The sequence below is a fragment of the Ascaphus truei genome, chromosome 4 (genome assembly GCF_040206685.1).
Source record: "Ascaphus truei isolate aAscTru1 chromosome 4, aAscTru1.hap1, whole genome shotgun sequence".
NCBI lineage: Eukaryota > Metazoa > Chordata > Amphibia > Anura > Ascaphidae > Ascaphus > Ascaphus truei.
This window is the reverse complement of record NC_134486.1, coordinates 50,831,066-50,850,315: the sequence shown is the minus strand read 5'-3', so window position 1 is coordinate 50,850,315 and position 19,250 is coordinate 50,831,066. Positions and strand designations below refer to the sequence as shown.

The 19,250-nt window shown below is 41.3% G+C and overlaps 1 protein-coding gene across 1 annotated transcript; it reads left to right on the top strand.

Moving 5' to 3' along the window:
- The first annotated feature begins 2,069 nt into the window (after nucleotides 1–2,069).
- COX7A2L (cytochrome c oxidase subunit 7A2 like) lies at nucleotides 2,070–16,316 on the top strand. The gene is made up of 3 exons (XM_075595751.1): nucleotides 2,070–2,227; nucleotides 10,276–10,410; nucleotides 14,713–16,316. The coding sequence occupies exons 1-3, from the start codon at nucleotides 2,156–2,158 to the stop codon at nucleotides 14,854–14,856; spliced, it is 351 nt and encodes a 116-aa protein (XP_075451866.1). The 5' UTR covers nucleotides 2,070–2,155; the 3' UTR covers nucleotides 14,857–16,316.
- The last annotated feature ends 2,934 nt before the right edge of the window (nucleotides 16,317–19,250 follow it).

Here is a 19,250-nt window from a genome sequence, read left to right as displayed (position 1 = left end):
CTAACCATTATACAGAATGTATTAACTTTAAAAGAGTTGTTGAGAACATGTGGATACATTGATAGTATGAGTACATCTATAGATACCACAAACAGAGCATGATGAGTAAAAAAAAGGCAAAGACAGAGGTCATTACACTCTGCTCATATTACTCGACCTCTCTGCAGCATTTGACACAGTGGACCACCCTCTTCTCCTCCACATTCTCCATACTCTAGGTATTCGGAACAAAGCTCTATCCTGGATCTCATCCTACCTCTCCCATCGTACTTTTAGTGTCTCTTCTGCTAACACCTCCTCCTCCTCCTCTATTGATCTCTCTGTGGGGGTACCCCAGGGCTCTTTCCTGGGACCTCTTCTCTTTTCTCTGTACACACTCTCTCTAGGTGACCTAATAACATCTTTTGGGTTTAATTATCACCTCTATGCCGACGACACACAAATATACTTTTCAACACCTGACCTTACACCTGCTGTACAAACCAAAGTTTCTGAATGTCTCTCTGCTATATCATCCTGGATGGCCCTCCGACGCCTTAAACTCAACATGGCTAAAACAGAGCTCCTCATACTTCCTCCCAAACCTGGCCCTACTACCTCCTTCCACATTACTGTTGGAACTACAATCATTCACCCAGTAGCCCAAGCACGCTGCCTAGGGGTCACACTCGACTCCTATCTCACATTCGCCCCTCACATTCAAAACATTTCTAAAACTTGTCGCTTTTTCCTCCGCAATATAACTAAGATACGCCCTTTCCTCTGTTGTTCGACTGCTAAAACTCTGACTCAGGCCCTCATTCTCTCCCGTCTTGATTACTGTAACCTCCTGCTGTCTGGCCTTCCTGCCTCTCACCTGTCTCCCCTACAATCTATCCTAAATGCTGCTGCCAGAATCACTCTACTCTTCCTAGATCTGTCTCAGCATCTCCCCTCCTGAAATCCCTCTCCTGGCTTCCGATCAAATCCCGCATCTCACACTCCATTCTTCTCCTCACTTTTAAAGCTTTACATTCTTCTGCCCCTCCTTACATCTCATCCCTAATTTCTCGCTATGCACCATCCAGACTCTTGCGTTCTTCTCAAGGATGTCTTCTTTCTACCCCCTTTGTATCTAAAGCCCTCTCCCGCCTTAAACCTTTTTCACTGACTGCCCCACACCTCTGGAATGCCCTTCCCCTCAGTACCGACTAGCACCCTCTCTATCCACCTTTAAGACCCACCTTAAGACACACTTGCTTAAAGAAGCATATGATTAGCACTGTGGATATTCTGAACACAGGATCCATAAAGCTTGGCCCCCTGCAGACGCACTTACCAGAACTCCCTCCCCCTGTCTCTGTACGTTCTACCTACCTACCAATTAGACTGTAAGCTCCTCGGGGCAGGGACTCCTCTTCCGAAATGTTACTTTTATGTCTAAAGCACTTATTCCCATGATCTGTTATTTATATTATCTGTTATTTATTTGATTACCACATGTATTACTACTGTGAAGCGCTATGTACACTAATGGCGCTATATAAATAAAGACATACAATACAATACAAAGGAGTCATACCAGTGGCCAATTGTATTGCCGTTATAGTATAAAGCAAATGGTTAACGATATTTAAATAAGACTTTATCAAATCAACGATAGTGTCTACAAAACGCCAGTGTAATTGAGGTATTGGGGCGAGAAAAATTGTCTTTAACAAAGGAAGTGCTGACCATAGTAACAATGTATAAATACATAGAGAAATGCTACAGTCTGCAAGTTACCACATGGATCAAAGTGGCCGCTTTCTGCTAAATGGCAAACCTAATGTATTTTCACCAACTAAATTCATTTCGTTACAGATAAGTTAATATACTGGCTGTGCGTCGCGGCGGCGCAATGTGCTTCACTTTGACAGCGCAAGGTGACACAAGGCTGCCCTTGATGTTGCCTGTTCTGTCCTTCCCACCACACGTAATTCAGCTTGAGACCAGGGATATTCGTCCCCCAGCGTCCAATGCACATGAACTGCCACAATCCAACTACCGCTTCACTTGGCTTCCCAGTAGGCAATGTGACGGCCTGCCTTTGACGTCATCACGCGTCGACACCCACCCCGGGGTCCTTTCCTCTCCTGGTTGCCAGACGTCCCGCAGTGAGCCTGAGGTCGGCAATATGTATTATAAGTTCAGCGGCTTCTCCCAGAGACTGGTCGGGGCGGTCCCGTCCGAGGCCTACATCCCGCAGGTGAGGGGGGGGTCGTTGGTAGTTGCCATGGTAGTTGGGGGCAGGAGGTAAGCGCGGTGATGAAGGTTGGAGAGGAGTCCCCGTCACTGACCTTCAGAGGGACTCGGGCTATGCAGGGGAGCCTGACACGAGGCTGGGTCTGCAGACACTGAGCATCAAGCACAGGAAGACCCGTGCTGAGAAACCGTCTTGTAGTGAAGGAGTTAATAGCTTAACCCTCTCGCTGCCAAAGGCATCGAATGGGTTACGCGGTTGTATCTGCACATCATGGATGTTAAGCAGTGGTTTGCAGTCCCATCAGACCACCAATGTAGTGATGGCTAAAAAGGACTGACAATGGGTATTATAATTATAACACTATGTATAATAACTTTATTATACCATGTTTCTCCCAATGTGACTCACTTCACGCTTACAGTATAGTGCGCGGTACGCAGCACATAGGATTTTTACAGACACAGTCCCTGCCCAAGTGAGATTACATTCTATGAGGCACAGGGAGATTGTGACTTGCCCACGGTCAAAAGGAGCTGACACCAGGAATTGAACCAGGCCCCCCCCCCCCGATTCAAACTCGGTGTCATTGTTTTACTGCGTGTGTCTTTAGTCAATGAGCTGCTCCTAGTCCCTTTATGAATTACAGTGGAAGTTGGTTTTATCAAATTAACATAAGTCAAAATATGTGGGGGGAATAAAATGCATTTCACAATAATAAATCCCTTTATTTAGTTTTTTTAAATTGTTTTTCTGTGCAAAAGTGTCATTTACAAATACACAATACATACATTACCCTCCCCAAAAAACACATACACGGCCCCTAGTACACACATTAAAAATATATATATATATATATATATATATATATTTATTTACATTGGGCCTCTCTCCTTCACTATCCTGCTGGGGGGGAGGGTGTGGGGGGCCGGTGCGGCTCTCTGCAGGTTGCCGACCCATAGCTGCTGCCTCTCCCTCACTATCCTGCTGCGAGAGAGGGGGGGCGCTGGCTGGGCCTCTTGCTGCTGCCGCCGAACCCAACATCTCCCCAGCTTCTCTCCTGTACTGCCCACGCATGGCTCTGTGACTTCGGCTCTCGCCAGAAGTTGCCGCACGCACTTTCGGTGCGCACCGGTGTGGGACAGTACAGTAGAGGCAGGCAAGCAGCTGGGGAGACGCTGGATCCGGCCGCAACAAGAGGGCCGGGCCCCACCACAGCCAGGACAGTGAGGGAGAGAGGCAGCAGCTAGGGGTCGGCAACCTGCAGAGAGTCGCAAGTAGGATCAGAAAGATCCACAGGTTGCCGAACCCTGCTCTAGGGCCTTTGAGTGCACTGCAATAAGGGCTTTGTTTGAGACCCTTTCTTGGATCCTGATTTTTTTTCACTATACGTTATCCCTTGGGTGCACCCTACTCCTTTTTTATACCATTACATTTGTGTTGATAGGTGGTGTAAGTAGCTATTTTATTTTATATAGCCTAAGCAAGGTGTCGCAGACCTCTCTGGCTGTGAGTGGGTAAGTTGGTAATATTATGTGACATGGAGTATTAATCAGCAATTTAGAGGCTTTTTTTGGCAGTTAAGAAAATAATTTCTAGAATAAATTAGATTGGGTATCTTTAAAGAATAAGCAATGTTTTATAGACCCCTCTAGCAGTGAAGTAATTGCAAATGGAAACTGCACTGAGTGATGTAATGAATGTTATTTGCAGAATCGGGCCCCGTGGGCTATGGAGTGGAAGAAATTAGCCCTTTGAGGTTCATGGTGTGTGTGTGTGTGTGTGTGTGTGTGTGTGTGTGTGTGTGTGTGTGTGTGTGTGTGTGTGTGTGTGTGTGTGTGTGTGTGTGTGTGTGTGTGTGTGTGTGTGTGTGTGTGTGTGTGTGTGTTAAGTTATGAGCATACAGTTGTATTTGCATATATATATATATATATATATATATATATATATATATATATACATACCCCGCATTAACGTACGCAATGGGACCGGAGCATGTATGTAAAGCGAAAATGTACTTAAAGTGAAGCACTACCTTTTTCCCACTTATCGATGCATGTACTGTACTGCAATCATCATATACGTGCCTAACTGATGTAAATAACGCATGTGTAACAGGCTCTATAGTCTCCCCGCTTGCGCACAGCTTCGGTACAGGTAGGGAGCTGGTATTGCTATTCAGGACGTGCTGACAGACGCATGCGCGAGCTGCCGTTTGCCTATTGAGCAATATGTACTTACTCGTGAGTGTCCTTAAACCGGGGTATGTATATATATATATATATATATATATATATATATATATATATATATATATATATATATATATAGTGGTTGACAAATCACCAAAAAATCTACTCGCCACACAAAAAAATCTACTCGCCACCTAGTACCAAACGTGTGCTGCTTGGGCCAATATTTACTCGCCCGGGGGTTAAATCCACTCGCCCGGGGCGAGCAAATGTATAGGTTTGTCGAACAGTGTATATATATATACACGACATCCCTTCTATGCTTGTGAAACCTCCAGTGTAATTTGGTAATAATAAATTATACTGTTTGGGATATTAAATAAAATATTATCTACATTTTCTTTTGGCTATCATTATTTTTTTTTTTTTTTTGTGCCGAAGGACACTACATGCTCTGGTGCTCCCGTGAATGTTTTTTCTAGCGATGGTCTTTTCTTTTAAATAAGGCCACGTTGCTGTCCCAACCTTAATTGTTGTTGCCATACCTGGTATGTGTGATATTGCAAAAACTAGAAAAATAAATGTTACATTTTGGAAAGTATTCTACAGCAATGCTTTTCAATAAACTAATACTTCTGTCTACACCAGGTTTTTTTTTCCAACAGGGGTTTCTAGTAACCCTTGGGTTCCCCGGGCATCCCTAATGGGTTCCCTTCAATATTTAAATAATTTGAAAATTGTTCCAAATACAGAAGAATTTACAATGCATCTGATCTCAGATGCACTATACGAGAGGGATAGGGTTATGCGGAATTTCACAAAATAATTATAGGGGTTTTTAACAAAAAAAAAAAGTTGGAAACCGCTGGTCTACTGTTATTTTTTTTTTCTACATCTATGATTTACCAACATACACCACAGCACAATGTTATGAGGGTGTGACAACATAGGATTGCTTTCAATATTGGTACTTTTTTTGTGATCGTAGATACTTATTTTGTTTTAAATACACTGGAAAAAAGCCATAATTTACAAATAAAGAATGAAACTAATATAAATGAAAAAAAAGTAATTTTTCAAAGGAGCTTTGCTATAAGAAAATACTTGCTCTGTAACTACAAAAGTAGACCTGTATTTCTTTTTCTATGCACTTATTTTAGTTTGCTATATTTTCTTAGGCTTGGGACATAGTGTGTTGGGGGGCTCCTGCTCTGCCTCGTCTGCTGAAAATGGGGCTTTTCCTGTCCTTGCAGGCGAGGCAGTGAGAGCGCTCAGGGGTCGGGGCGGGGCCTGCCAGGAGGCGGGGCTAGTCCCCCGCTCCAATTGGATGGGAGCGGTCACGTGACCGCTCCTCCGCTTCCCCGAGCGGCAAATTTCGAAACTGCCTGTCTCGGGGAAGTTTCTCAGACTCCGCACGCATCAGCGCGCATGCGGAGGGAGAAACTATAGCCGCGCTGATTACAGATGCAGGGGCTTTGTGCATCTGTTCAGTGCGACTCAGCCCGCCTCAGCGACGCTGATTGCACTATGTCCTAGGCCTTAGAGTTGAAAGGCATATGGTAAGAAAAGTTATTAGGCTCTACATAATGCAACTGAAAGACAGACATGAGCATCTTTTTTAGCCTGACCATGATCATAAAGTAGCTACAGTACTTTTCTATTTTCATAAGCACTAAAGGTAAAGTGAGTGATATAACGGAATTTACAGTAGCTGACTTCGGAGTCTTGGTAATGGTTTACTTATTGCAGTACACTTTATTATCAAGTGACAGCCTTGGCAAATGAATATAATGTTAATATCTTGCCCCCGGAGCACGTCCTGTGGTGTGTTTTTTGTATTTATTTTTATTTATTTTTATTTTGAGTTGCTACATTGCTGTAATTGTCTGCCAAGGATGTTAATTAGTTATGTGAAAAATTATTTCAGTTTTGTATTCAAATGATGCATAAAGCACCACACATCACTTAAACATTTTAACTTCGTGGAATACATTTTGTTTTTGCTGTAACCTCTTAATTTCGTGTGGATTCAGCACAGTAATGTTTACCTTTGAATATATACATGTTCTACTCTGGAGATACTGTATATGCTTCTGTACAAAAAGGCCCCTTTTTCCTCTTCTGAGAGATAATGGTTCACTGTAACTAACCAGGGTTAGTTAACATTATGTGGTTTTCACAAAGACATTAAAAATAATACATTTAAAAAATATAGATATATTTTTAACAAAATTGTCACAGTTCATATAGCCGTAGGTAAAAACTAATACATTTGCTTGGTAAATACGTGTTGTGAATCATCGTTTCTACACATACACCAATCTTGGTTTTTAAGGAAGTACACAAAAAGAGGAAACATCAATATTTTTCTGATTGAGTATCCTTTGGACAAGTCACACTTGGTCAATTATTCGTTCAGGCTAATTGGATAAAATTATATATATATATATATATATATATATATATATATATATATATATATACACAGTGGTTGACAAATCACCAAAAAATCTACTCGCCACACAAAAAAATCTACTCGCCACCTAGTACCAAACGTGTGCTGCTTGGGCCAATATTTACTCGCCCGGGGGTTAAGTCCACTCGCCCGGGGCGAGCAAATGTATAGGTTTGTCGAACACTGTATATATATATATATATATATATATATATAACAAAACATTGTTTAGCCTTTTTGATGGTGGATTTTACCCAATATGTGTTTAAAACATTTAATTGGTTACGTACTTTTGTGAAATTGTTGACTTTTTTTTTCCCCCTGTATGGGATGGGAACTGAGGGCTCCTCAGAGTTGAACCGTGCTATTTCCAGTTCCTGGAGCCCCCTGGTCCTGAGAACTAGCTGATGTTTCGCTAGTGGAATTTAAATGGCCGTCCAATAGAAAGCTGCAAACCGATGACGTGGCTTCCTGTTGGCCTGCAGTCTTATGCTCCAGTATCTCATCCTGTAAAAGTGTGGAGGGATTTAATTCCGGGGGGACCCATTGTTTATAGTTTAAAAAAAAAACTGCTTCAAAGGGGTAACAAATGTAATTGAAAATTTAAGCTATTCACTTTTCCACATTTAGCAAGAGCTGTGGAGGGTTTTATGTCTTCCAGTCATCAACTAGAGGTGAATTGTCTGATGTTTAGGAATTTGGAAGAATCGTTGGTCAGATAAACATAAGAAGCTGCTGAGCTTCAATTCAACAGACCCAAAAGGATTAAAAAAAGCATATTTATTTTGAGCAGGGTTAAAACAGTTACTTTAAGGACAAATTAATGAATAGGGGTTCCGGTTCTCATTTTTAACCGAATAACACTGGAAAAACACCACCAATCGATCATCCTGCACTTCCAGCTAAAATCAATTCAAACCTGGAAATTAAGCATCATTTCCTTTTAAGCTCCACCTCCTTGTAGCAGCCCAGTCACAGGTAAGAGACAAAGGCAACACAAAGGGAGTATGGACACTGAAAAAAAATAGCACTGAGGAACACCAAATATTTTTCTGCAGTAAAAAGAAACAATATTTACTGCTACATATTCTTCTGGGAGCACTTTTTTTTGTAAAGAATATTTCCACAGTTGTAATTATATTTTTGAGAGAAAAATTCCTTTTCTGGTCTCCTCCTTTTGACAGGCATCAAGGTTACCTTGACATTGGTGTCTCTTAAATATAATTTCACACCTTCATGAGAAGTGTTGTACAGCAGTGGTGCTGATATTAACCACAACAGCAAGTGGCATTTAGACATAAATAGGCCTTTCTTTCTGGTGTTTTGACAAGTGGTTACAAAAGAAGTGCACGTGTTTTGTTTTTGGGGGCAGAACTGACTAATTCAATGTTAACATTCTGAACACAGACAAAGATTCCCCAATGAATGCACTCGTAGTAATCAGTGTGAGAAATTATTATTATTACATTAAAATCCTTTTAATGGTTAAAACTCAGCAGCTACTATGTATTCTTATATTACGACGGTAACATTATCTATTGTTGCAGTTTGCAGCTCAAACTGCTGGGAAGATTGGCAACAAATTATCACAAACAGGAAAGGGTTAAAAAGATCTTGGGCGGCTAGGAGGGCTAAAACAAACAAAGGATAATCCGTATATTAAAACTCATTAAAAATGGCATTTAGAGCATAAAATAAAAAAAGTAAGTATTATCTAATACTGCAAAACTGATTTTATAAATATGTAGAATATTGCATGGATTGCTCCTGCAAGACACGACGTTCATTCAGTGTTTTATTTATTTATTTTAATGGCAGATATACATGGTAAATATGAGGAGTATGTGCTTGACACTGGAGGTTGGCAGTCTTAACATCTTCTTCTTCTTTAAATCCACTTGTTTTTTCTGCGTAGGTAGAAATAACGTCCGTAGCAAACATGTTTGTTTGGTTTTTTTTTGTTTTTTTTTTAAACACACTATTGGGGTTTATGAAAAAATGTTTGTTAATCTCCAATGTTTTTTTTTTTATTTTTAGCAATATGCAACTGATTAAATTGCCACAAATTTGTTTTGTTTTTTTTTTCAGCTGTTGTAGGCAATTTTCTGTATTTGAAAACAAGCTTGGTTTTTTTTTTTTCTTTGGCTGAGGTTTATGGACAAGGTCTCCAGGTGCCATATGTTCACGTCGCAAAAAATCAGTGTTTTGTTTATCATGACTGGTACTAGGTTGACATTTTCCTGTGAGACACGGATATGTATAGCTAGTCAGTCACGATGACTAACAAATGAGAGCCCAAAGGTTGGAAGTATATTTTTTGTAAACAACCTGTTTTATAGGCAGTTTTAGTAGATGGAGGGAAATGGTTTTCATAAAAATATTAGCATTTTTACAAAGGCTTTATTACCTCATTGCTTTTTATCAACATCTTGGTGTGTTCGAATATCACTTAATAGTACAACTTGTACTTTATGTTGTGCTGCTGTATGCAGAGTACATTTTCTTCATTGAGAAGAGTATTAATGTTGTAGGATAAAGAAATGAATATATTTCACCTTGACTGACAATTTACAGCAGGAAAGCGCAAACTGTTGAAGCTGCGCCCCCTTGTCTTCCCTTCCCCGGCTCTCGCGCCGCCCCGCTGCGCGTGTGATGTCATTTGACGCCATGTTGCCGTGACGACACGTCGCGCAGGTGGCTAAATCCCGGTATGTGGAGTGTTGCAGGGGCCTCATGCGATCCCCCGGTATTTAATTAAATGCCTGGTGGGAAGTGCGTAGGGCATCTGAAACCACCCGCGCCTCCCCAACAAAAATTCCCCCCAGTTTGCGCACCCCTGATTTCCAGAACATTGTGGATATGGCCAGCATGTCCAATCCTTTTGTAAAGTATATTTAGTGGGGTTTTTTGTTGGTGTGTGTGTGTGTTGGTTTTGAGAACTATTTAATTGTTTTGTATATTATATTTAAAGATATTTCATGGTTCACATTATGGGTGCTTTTCAAAGCTACTTGGCCCTGCAGGCTAATAGGAAACTGTGACGTCATCCTGTCTGACTTCCTATTTGCCCATGTGACTGTGGGCTTTAAACTGCAGTAGATACCGGCACCCCGTTTGGAGGTAAGTATTTCTGGAAGCAAGAGGTCCCTGGAGCTTAACTTATCCCTGTTCAAATCTATATAAAAAAATGAAAGTGGAAAAAAATGGTTTGATTGCTCCTTTAATATTTCATTGTGGATGGGCTGTAAATGTTCCTGTACATATACCCCTGCTGCAAAGCCTAGGGGTACCTTCAATTACAGAAAAGAATATGGGGAAGAAGTGTTTGTAGAGTTAGAACATAATTTTGGAAGGCGCTAACGTAAATGATGCACACTGGTTTTATGCTTCCTTTATTTTCTTTGTAGGGGCTCAGACCATCCATTTCCTCGGAAGGACCAGCCACTATTTTTGCCACACCAACAAAATTGGCCTCTGAATCGGCAACAGCTGCAGAATACCTGGGGAAAAATAGAGTGCCAGACCTACAGAAACTGTTCCAGGTAACTACGGAAGAACGTTGGAATATATGTTAAATGTTTATACAAAACAAGATAGGAATCAGCACTCCTTTTGAAAACGGAAGAAAAGCAACGTACTGGTGCAGGGAACGCAACCCTTCTCTTTTTTTTCTTTTCTTCCTGTGCCCACCCTCTTACCTTGATTCTGACGTCCTGGCATCATGACATCACGTTGTCATGGCAACGTGACATCATTTGACGCCGCATTGCCATGGCGATGCGTCACCAGGAGCGTCTGAATCAAGGTAATTAAGGTTTGCGGGGGCCTATGTAATCGCCGTGCCCCCCTCGCAGTGAATCTCAGGGGGCGCGTCCACCACTTTGCGCACCTCGGCTGTATATTATTACTTGGCTGGCAAGAGAGAGCATCGTTCTAACTAAAGACTACTCAGAATTAATAACCACTCTTGTAGTCGCTTTGAAACTAATTACCTATCTCAATATGCTTTGACCCCCTACTATTCCAGCTCCCTCAAAGGTGATCTTCTCAAGTACTATCCTATACCAGAGTACTAGGAATAGTGTGTTTCTAAGCTTTATTTAAATATAGATTGCCTCAGAAAGAACAAATATTTGTCCAGCATATAACAACTAACAATACTACTTTACCTCACAGGCTGCTCCTGTATTGGTTTAGCTTGATCATTATCACGATTAAAAATGACCACATGTTGGTCTATGTTCTTTGTTACTAAGTTCTACTATTAGAATTGCGTGAGCACAGTTGTATGTCTCCCCTCTTTAAATAGAATACTTAATTCATGTAAAAATCTATTCATATAACCAGGGCTTGACAAATTACCCAAAAAAGTTACTTGCCATCTGGCCCAGCCCCCAATTATTTTTAAATGGAATAAATTCCTAATAAGAAAAATTCTGCGTCTCTCTGCACCATTCTTTTCCCATTGTTTTAGGAAAATAAAATCTGTCACATCTGTAGTGGCACAAGTCTACAATTCTGCATCTCCTCCCTCTCCCTCCATCCTTCCTCTCCCCTCCATCCTCGCTATCCTCGCTCTCTCTCCCCCCCTCTCCCCTCCATCCTCGCTCTCTCCCCCCCTCTCCCCTCCGTCCTCGCTCTCTCCCCCCCCTCGGTCCTCCATCTCTCCCCCCCCTCTCCCCTCCGTCCTCGCTCTCTCCCCCCCTCTCCCCTCCGTCCTCGCTCTCTCTCCCCCCCTCTCCCCTCCGTCCTCGCTCTCTCTCCCCCCCTCTCTCCCCTCCGCCCCCTCTCTCCCCTCCGTCCTCGCTCTCTCCCCCCCCCCCTCTCCCCTCCGTCCTCGCTCTCCTCCCCCCCTCTCCGTCCTCGCTCTCCTGTCCTCGCTCTCCCCCCCCTCTCCCCTCCGTCCTCGCTCTCCTGTCCTCGCCCTCCTCCCCCCCCTCCCCTCCTGTGTGTCCGTGTCCCGCAATGCCATCAACACCTGTCCTCTGCCGCCACAGTACGCAGCCACATCCACCGCAACACTCCTAGTGGCTTCTGCCTGACGGCACTCCGCCCCTCCCACAATCTTATTGGATGTGGCCTCAGCCACACAAAGCTCCTCTACCCTGTCCACGCAGGCGCTCTGTTCTATGCTCTATTCTTCCTACGCTACACAGATAGCGTAAGAACAATACGGGTGAATGATGGGTCGCCTCCGGCTAAAATGCACATGCTCCAGGCGAGTGCATTTGTCAAGCCCTGCATATACACATGGTGTGTGCTAAATAGGATCTCTTTCTCACAGATTTTAGTTTTTGCTGTATTTTACCACAAGATCCTAAGCAGCAACTGCTTTTTTTTTTTTTCCCCCTCTCTTCTTCATCTGAACTACCCTATCCGTGAGCAAGATATATCCAGTTCACAACTGAACACCCTTTTATTTTATGCTAAAAATAGGAGCTTAAAATAAACATTCACAATAGTAGCAACATGACAAATGCAATGAATGAAATTAAATACAGGTGGATGAAATTAAATGCAGGTGGAGGTTCTGGTAAAAAAAAAAGGTGTTTAACACTGGGATATGTGAACGAAAAACCATAAAAACATTACTCAGAACAATGCAAAGGAAAAATAATACTACAACAAGTGGGGCAATGTTTCGAGGAAAAACGCAATCTTTAGGTCCGTTCCCGACAGTCCTAAACCCCTACATTTCTTCCTGATCTGATCCCGTGACGGACATTGCTATTTTGCTAGGTATACACATAGGCGACCAATAAGGGAAGTACCGCAGTGTTTTAGAACCGTTGGGAAACATTGCCCCCCCCCCCCCCCCTTACCCCTTGTTTTAGTATTATTTTTCCTTTGCATTGTTCTTGTGAGTTGTTTGTGAGGTTTTTTTGGTTCTTGATTTTGGTTCACCTATCCCAGTGTTGCGCACCTTTTTTTATAAGCACCACCTCCTTTTTCTTTTTTTTAGTGTTCTTGGACTGCGAGCTTAGGGCCTCATGCAGAGAGCATAGAATTTTAAAAGTGGCGAATTTCATAAAAAGTAGCTTTTTTGGAGAGTTTTATTCTCCATATGCAGAAAAGTGCGAATTCTGCTATGTTTAACATGGATGCGTGTGGCGAGTTTAAATTGGCGAGATGCGCGCTTCAGAAACATGTAAAAACAAATTCGCGCCTTTTTTTTCCCCTTTACTATAGGCGGCGAGCGCCATCTTGCCATCTTTTCCTGGCGCGGCAAAAATGCGAGAATCGCGCCATTTTTTGGCGCGAACAGCCGCTACATGCCGTTTGCACCTTTCTGCATTCGGAGAGTTTTAAAAATGGCGAGATGGAGGTTCTCGCCAGCCGCGGGGCGAGTTTTAGACATAGGAAAAAAAAATTGGCGCGTTTTTCGTAACTCGCCATTTTCTGCCGTTTTCTGCGCGAAATTGAACAAAAAATGGCGAGTTTTGAAATAACGATGCTCTCTGCATGAGGCCCTTAGATAGAAAATACTTATAATTTCATTTGTTGCATTTGTCATGTTTCTATTATTGCGAAATTTGTTTATTTTAAGCTCCTGTTTTTGTTGTACATGGTGTTTGTTTTTTTCACATACAGTAAATGACATTCTGATTTTCACTTGTTTCTATCTTGAGTGCGAATTTCTACTTTTCTACTTTTCTAGTGTTTAGTGTGATATAACACAAAATATATATGCACCACAAACAGTCTGACAGGCACAGTATTGGAGATATACTGAATTGAAAATTGACTGGGGAACTTAATCATGCACATTCTGCCCCCAAATATATGAACCACATGGCAGAATTTCAGCATAAGGGTCACTGTAACTGAAGAGGTTAACAGTACTCCCTTATTATACCCAACAGTTCCACAGTTTTATCAGTCGCCTGTCTCTCACTGTATACACATCACTAGTGTCAGCAGCTGGGATTCCTGCCATGTGTCAGTGACCACAGCAGCTCCCAGGTCCCCGTTCTCTCTCTTCAGCTTCCAGTCCCTCCTTTGCTTCTCTCCTGTCCTCTTACCAGGGTGTGCAGACCGGGCAGGCTTCCCTGGCATCCCTGAAAGGTTTGGCAGTGAGAGGCAGTTGAGGAGAAGGGGCTGCAGTGGGGGGTGATCAGTGGCTTGGGAGATGTGAGTAAAATGGACATGAAGAGGGAGGCTGCAGCCATGAGCCGTGCACACTCCACTTACTACTAGCAGTGCCTGCAGCTCGCCGACTGCTGGAGACACTGGGGGAGGGGGACGGTGGAGAGACAGACGGAGGTTTAGCACAGAGCAATCCCAGCTCTCCCCTTCCAACCAACGTGGAATCCCTGATTGCGACAGCCATTTTTTTTTTTTTTGCGATCCTTGTTATAACGTGGTTGCCTTATGTGGACCCCAAGCACCGCGTTATAACAGGGCTCAGCTGTATATGCGATGATGGGGATGAAATTAGTCCCTTTTTTAAATAGCTGTAGGCATATTAATAAAATAGTGGTGATCTGAGGCTGGAAATGTAGTTGTGGTAGCATCACACTTTGAGAGAGATGTTTCAATTATTTTTAAATTCTTTAATTCATTGTATCATACATGCATTTCCTGAGCAGCTTTCTATTGGGCGGCCCCAGCTTTGATTTTTACTTTAATTTTACTGTCACGTAAAAAAGTAAATCTCAGGAATTGGCCCCCTGATTTTAAATTCTAGATAAACAAATGCTAAAAATATTTATTTTAAGTGGAGTATTCTATAATTGTTATTGATTGCAAGCATAAAAATATATATTTGTTTATGGTGGGTTTTTGTTTTTTTTAATGTGTATATGTATGTTTCCGACCTACTTTTCTTTTTCCCCCCTCCAAAGAAATCTGATGGGCTTCCTGTACATTTGAAAAAAGGCGTTCCTGATCGACTACTGTATCGGACAACTATGGCATTAACCATTGGAGGAACAATCTACTGCCTTGTAGCTCTCTACATGGCAGCACAACCCAAAAACAAGAAATAACTGCTACAGAGATGTGGACTGAACATTTGGATCTGTCACGTTGAACATCAGCCAATAACCTTCTGTATTTTTGTTTCTTCATTTTTGTTAAATTTTTGTCCACATGTGTTGCATAGATAAAGGTTTCCTGTTCCGTTCACACAATTTGGTAATTGCTTTATTACATAGGTAGAACAGGGTAGTTCAAATTCAATCGTCCGAGACAACAGGCAAGATTTTCAGAGCAAGACAAAGATGCCCTAGAGATAATTGGGCAAAGGTTAATTATGGATTATTTGGAATAATCTTTAAAATCTGGCCTGTTGATTAAGGACCTTGGCTTGAAAATGTCTCCTTGGCTCCTGCAAATCCAATAGTGGGAAATTGCAGAGAGTAAAATTCAGGCAAGTTACAGTGTTTCTGTCAGTTCTTTGCTACCTGTTTTATTACCGATCGCTACTTAAAAATTAAAGCAAATAAATGTCAAACAGCATGCTGGAGGTGTATTCACTTCTATTAGAAATCAAAATGAACTTCCATTCCATGTGTCCTTCTTAATGGGCTGATGTTTCTATAGCATTAAAAGGAAAGCATGAATGACTTTACTCTCCACCGCAACCCTTTTCCCCTGCTTCTGTTGTACAAACGCTTTTTATTCTTCTGGTTTCGTTACTCAATATATAAAGAAACTGAATAATAAAAGATGCAGGGGAGTATTTTCCATATATAATTACTTAGTGTCAGAAAAATGGCCTAGATCCATTTTTTTTTTTTGGGTTGTTGAACAAAAATTAGACCTGACAGACAGATTACTATTTCAGTTTCCCTAAGAGTGAATACACCTTTAAGAAATAAACTATACAGAACCTGGGAATGAGAATGCTTTGTGGGCCCCCCCCCCCCTTTTTTTTTCATTTTGATAATATTGCAGTACACATTCATTTATCATATACTTTTTTGTATAGAAGGTTATTACTGGTGTTCAGTTTTATCAAACAAATACGTGTACTGTATTTATTCCTTGGAAAACGCTTCTGGTAGCAGTGTTACACTATTGCTATATATTTTGTGTTGTAGCACAGTTTAAGGAGCCATTCTTAAAGACAACCATCACTTTATCCTATACATGTGGCATTAATATTCATCAGTTATCGCCCCTCCTTTCTTTTTTTTTTACTGAGGGGAAAACAAAATGCTAATCTTCAGAAATTACAGTATAATGGTTTGTGTTATTACTGTATAACATTGCAACTTAAAGTTGTCATTCACTTATTATTGAAAATATGTTGTGTGATATGAAACAAATTTTAAACAGTTATGCGAAAAATATTTAGTATTTGAGGATCTTAAGTTGTCTTGTGAATGGCTGTCTTCACAGTTTATCTTGGTGTTTCACCTTTTACTTTTCCAAGAAATTATATTTTTAAGTCCAGAGTATCATTTATTTTTATTATGAAATAAATACAGCCATAGTGTGAGAATATGTAGTGATGTTTGCTATTTCTGCAGGCTTATAGACCTTGCATGAACAACTAGGATTTTATGTATTTTTTTTTTTTTTTTTTTTTTTAAAACGTGCATTTCAAAAAAAGATAAATTTGATTTAAAAAAAATGTATAACGTAATTAATGCTCAGTGGAAATTATGAAATAGGCCCTTTAACGTTTTACACTTATGATGTACCTAGAAAGCCTAATGACTTTGCAGGTAGGTCATGAACACTTCTTTTGGGTGTATACCAAGCTGCCTGCTCTTGAGGGAACCATATATTGCAGAAGAGAACGCACGCATTTTTGCTGCTGAGTACCTATTCAAAGGCCGGTATTGTAGCTGCGCATTCAGATCAGGCTTCTATTTTAGAGAATGGAATTGCAAGACTGGTGTGCCAGTCTCTAAATAGAAGCCACTGACAGAGGCCAGCCGACTAGGAACAGAAGTGGAGCCGCCTTCGCTTCATTATCCGGCCACCAGCCGTGTTCTAATCGCTCCAGGAGCAATCACGCTACACGCAAGTGCTTGGTGTCACTTTGGTCCTGAAGAAATAGAAGCCGATTCTCAAATCTCTCATTAGGGCCTTAATGCAAATTGTCCCCTCCTTACATACCACTGAACTTCTGCTCTCTCCTCCCTCGCACCCGCCCATCTCTCATCTTGTCTCTCACATATACAAAGATTTAGCAGATGTTATTGCACCAGTTAACGCAATGCTTTAACACTACCACGATAGTTATTGCAATAAATACATTGCTCTATTGAAAATAGTTATACGTGCTTTATCTCTTTAAAGCATGCAATATTTTTCTTGTTTCTTGCGTTGAGTGGGGGTAATGCCTTCTACACCTGTGTGTCTCTTCCCTTGAAGTATAATCATGTTGCCCTTCACTGCTTTAAATGAATGAGCATTTGAAACTAAAATAGGTTATCTACTTCTGCAGATCTGTACATGTGAATCTGCATATATGCTCACAGATAGCAGTCACTGTAAGTATATAAATCCAGAGCATACTGACAGCTGTAGTTTCGTGTTCAGCAATGGTGGAATAGGAAGTTACAAATGCCAATATAAGAGACAGCCTGTATGTATGTATGTATGTATGTATATTTAAATGGCCAAATCCTTTAATAAGCTATGGGGAAAAATTACAAAATCGCAGAACACATCACAAAGATGGCACGTGTGCAATGTCATCAGATATTTAATTTTTTTAACTTGCCATTTTTGGCAAATTTCACTTGATTCACAAAATTCTATAAAAAAAATTGCACTTATCAAGTAGTGGGAAACGGTGACATAGGGATGAAGTATAGTCCACCTGCACAGAAAGAGATGAACAATGAAGTGGCATCAAAGGAGAAGGGCTCATGTGAGACTTAAATCTATCCGTTGTGGATTTCCTTACTGCAGGCCAAGGCAGAGCCATTGTCGCCCTAATTTTCTGCCGGTGACCTCTGGGAAGCAATATTGTTATTTACAGACGTGCACTATGGAGGAGAACCTAAGGGTTAAATCAGACTAAAAGCGTTGGACATTTAGGAGGGCTACCATTTAGCAATACAAATTGGCTTATAGGAAAGTATACCTTTTGGCAAATGACAAAACGAGAGAAAAGTGCGTATGAATATCTTGAATTATATAGCGTTCAGGATTCAAAGGGAGCGTAGCATCCGGATTACCCCAAAGATAAGAGAAAGGGACAAACATAGTGTACCACTGTTTGGTAAGTCTTGATATAAAATGAGTCTTGGCTCCTATAGAATGCCTACTTACAATGTAGTCAGATAATATAAGCATTAAGAGATAGTTGGATGGTATATTGCTAGCAGGTGATGTGGTCTGGTATTGATGCAGTAAGGGATTACTGGATCAGGATACAGTGTTGCTGGTCACACTCGAGACATGAAAGAGGAAAAAAAACAATTGTGAAGACCAATACAAATTTATCTTTAAAAAAGCTGAACGATATATATGTACTCACATTGTGTGCATATAAAATGGACACATAAAAAACTGTAGGGCGCCCGAGGACGTCTCGCGCCGTGGAGGTAAAGTGCCTGCCGCTTCCCGGTCCCTTGGTTCACTCTCCACGTGTGTTTGCTGTTCACCGGTTCCGCGTCTCGCGTAACTTCCGGTTAGAATTACGTCACATCCGGTCTTTTTGGAGCAAAGAGAGAGGGACAATCTCGGATCGGCGAGTCCTCCTGGGCACAGCGTCACGGCACTTAGCAATGGCTCTACGCGTTTCGCTGAGCTTGTCAGCTTCGTCATTAATGTACATTATGCTTCACAGCAGTAATACACGTGACAATCGTATAAATAACAAATAATACATGATGTGAAGAAGTGCTTCAGACATAAAAGTGATGTAAAAAAGTCACCCGATACTCTAAGTGTGTAAAACAATATAATATAATATATATATATATATATATATATATATACATACATACATACACCAATTAAATGTGACAGTGAACGTTTTACCCTCATGAGATCCTCCTATAGGGTCCCTAACAACAGTGAAGAGAGAAAGTGGGGGGAGTGCTGACAACAAGGACAATACTGTGCAAATAAGTGCAAGTGCGATCAATGAATGAAATACAGTAGAAAACAGGAGCACAGCCGAAATCCAGACAATACAGTATTGCAGGGCAACTCCGACTTCAATTGAAAAATGTATTACAAATCAACTCACAATAGCGGTAAAGAAACGCACCTATGCGTTTCATCCAAAGGGACTTTATGAAGGTGTGAATCACAATACAAATGCTAACATTTTTAAAGGGAGCCGTTCGCGCCACTGACTGCCAGAAATGACGTCATCACCGCGCGACTCAATCGGACGTAGCGCTCATTCCATAGGTCGGGGCTATCAGCTGACATGATATAAAAACAAAACAAGCTTTATTTAGTCCGT

Excerpts from the sequence above, each read along its gene's own strand:
- COX7A2L (XM_075595751.1), top strand. The coding sequence starts at position 2,156 with ATGTATTATAAGTTCAGCGGCTTCTCCCAGAGACTGGTCGGGGCGGTC. Across the intron at positions 2,228-10,275 it reads CCGAGGCCTACATCCCGCAG|GGGCTCAGACCATCCATTTC; the intron begins GTGAGGGGGGGG and ends TTTTCTTTGTAG. Across the intron at positions 10,411-14,712 it reads ACCTACAGAAACTGTTCCAG|AAATCTGATGGGCTTCCTGT; the intron begins GTAACTACGGAA and ends CCCCCTCCAAAG.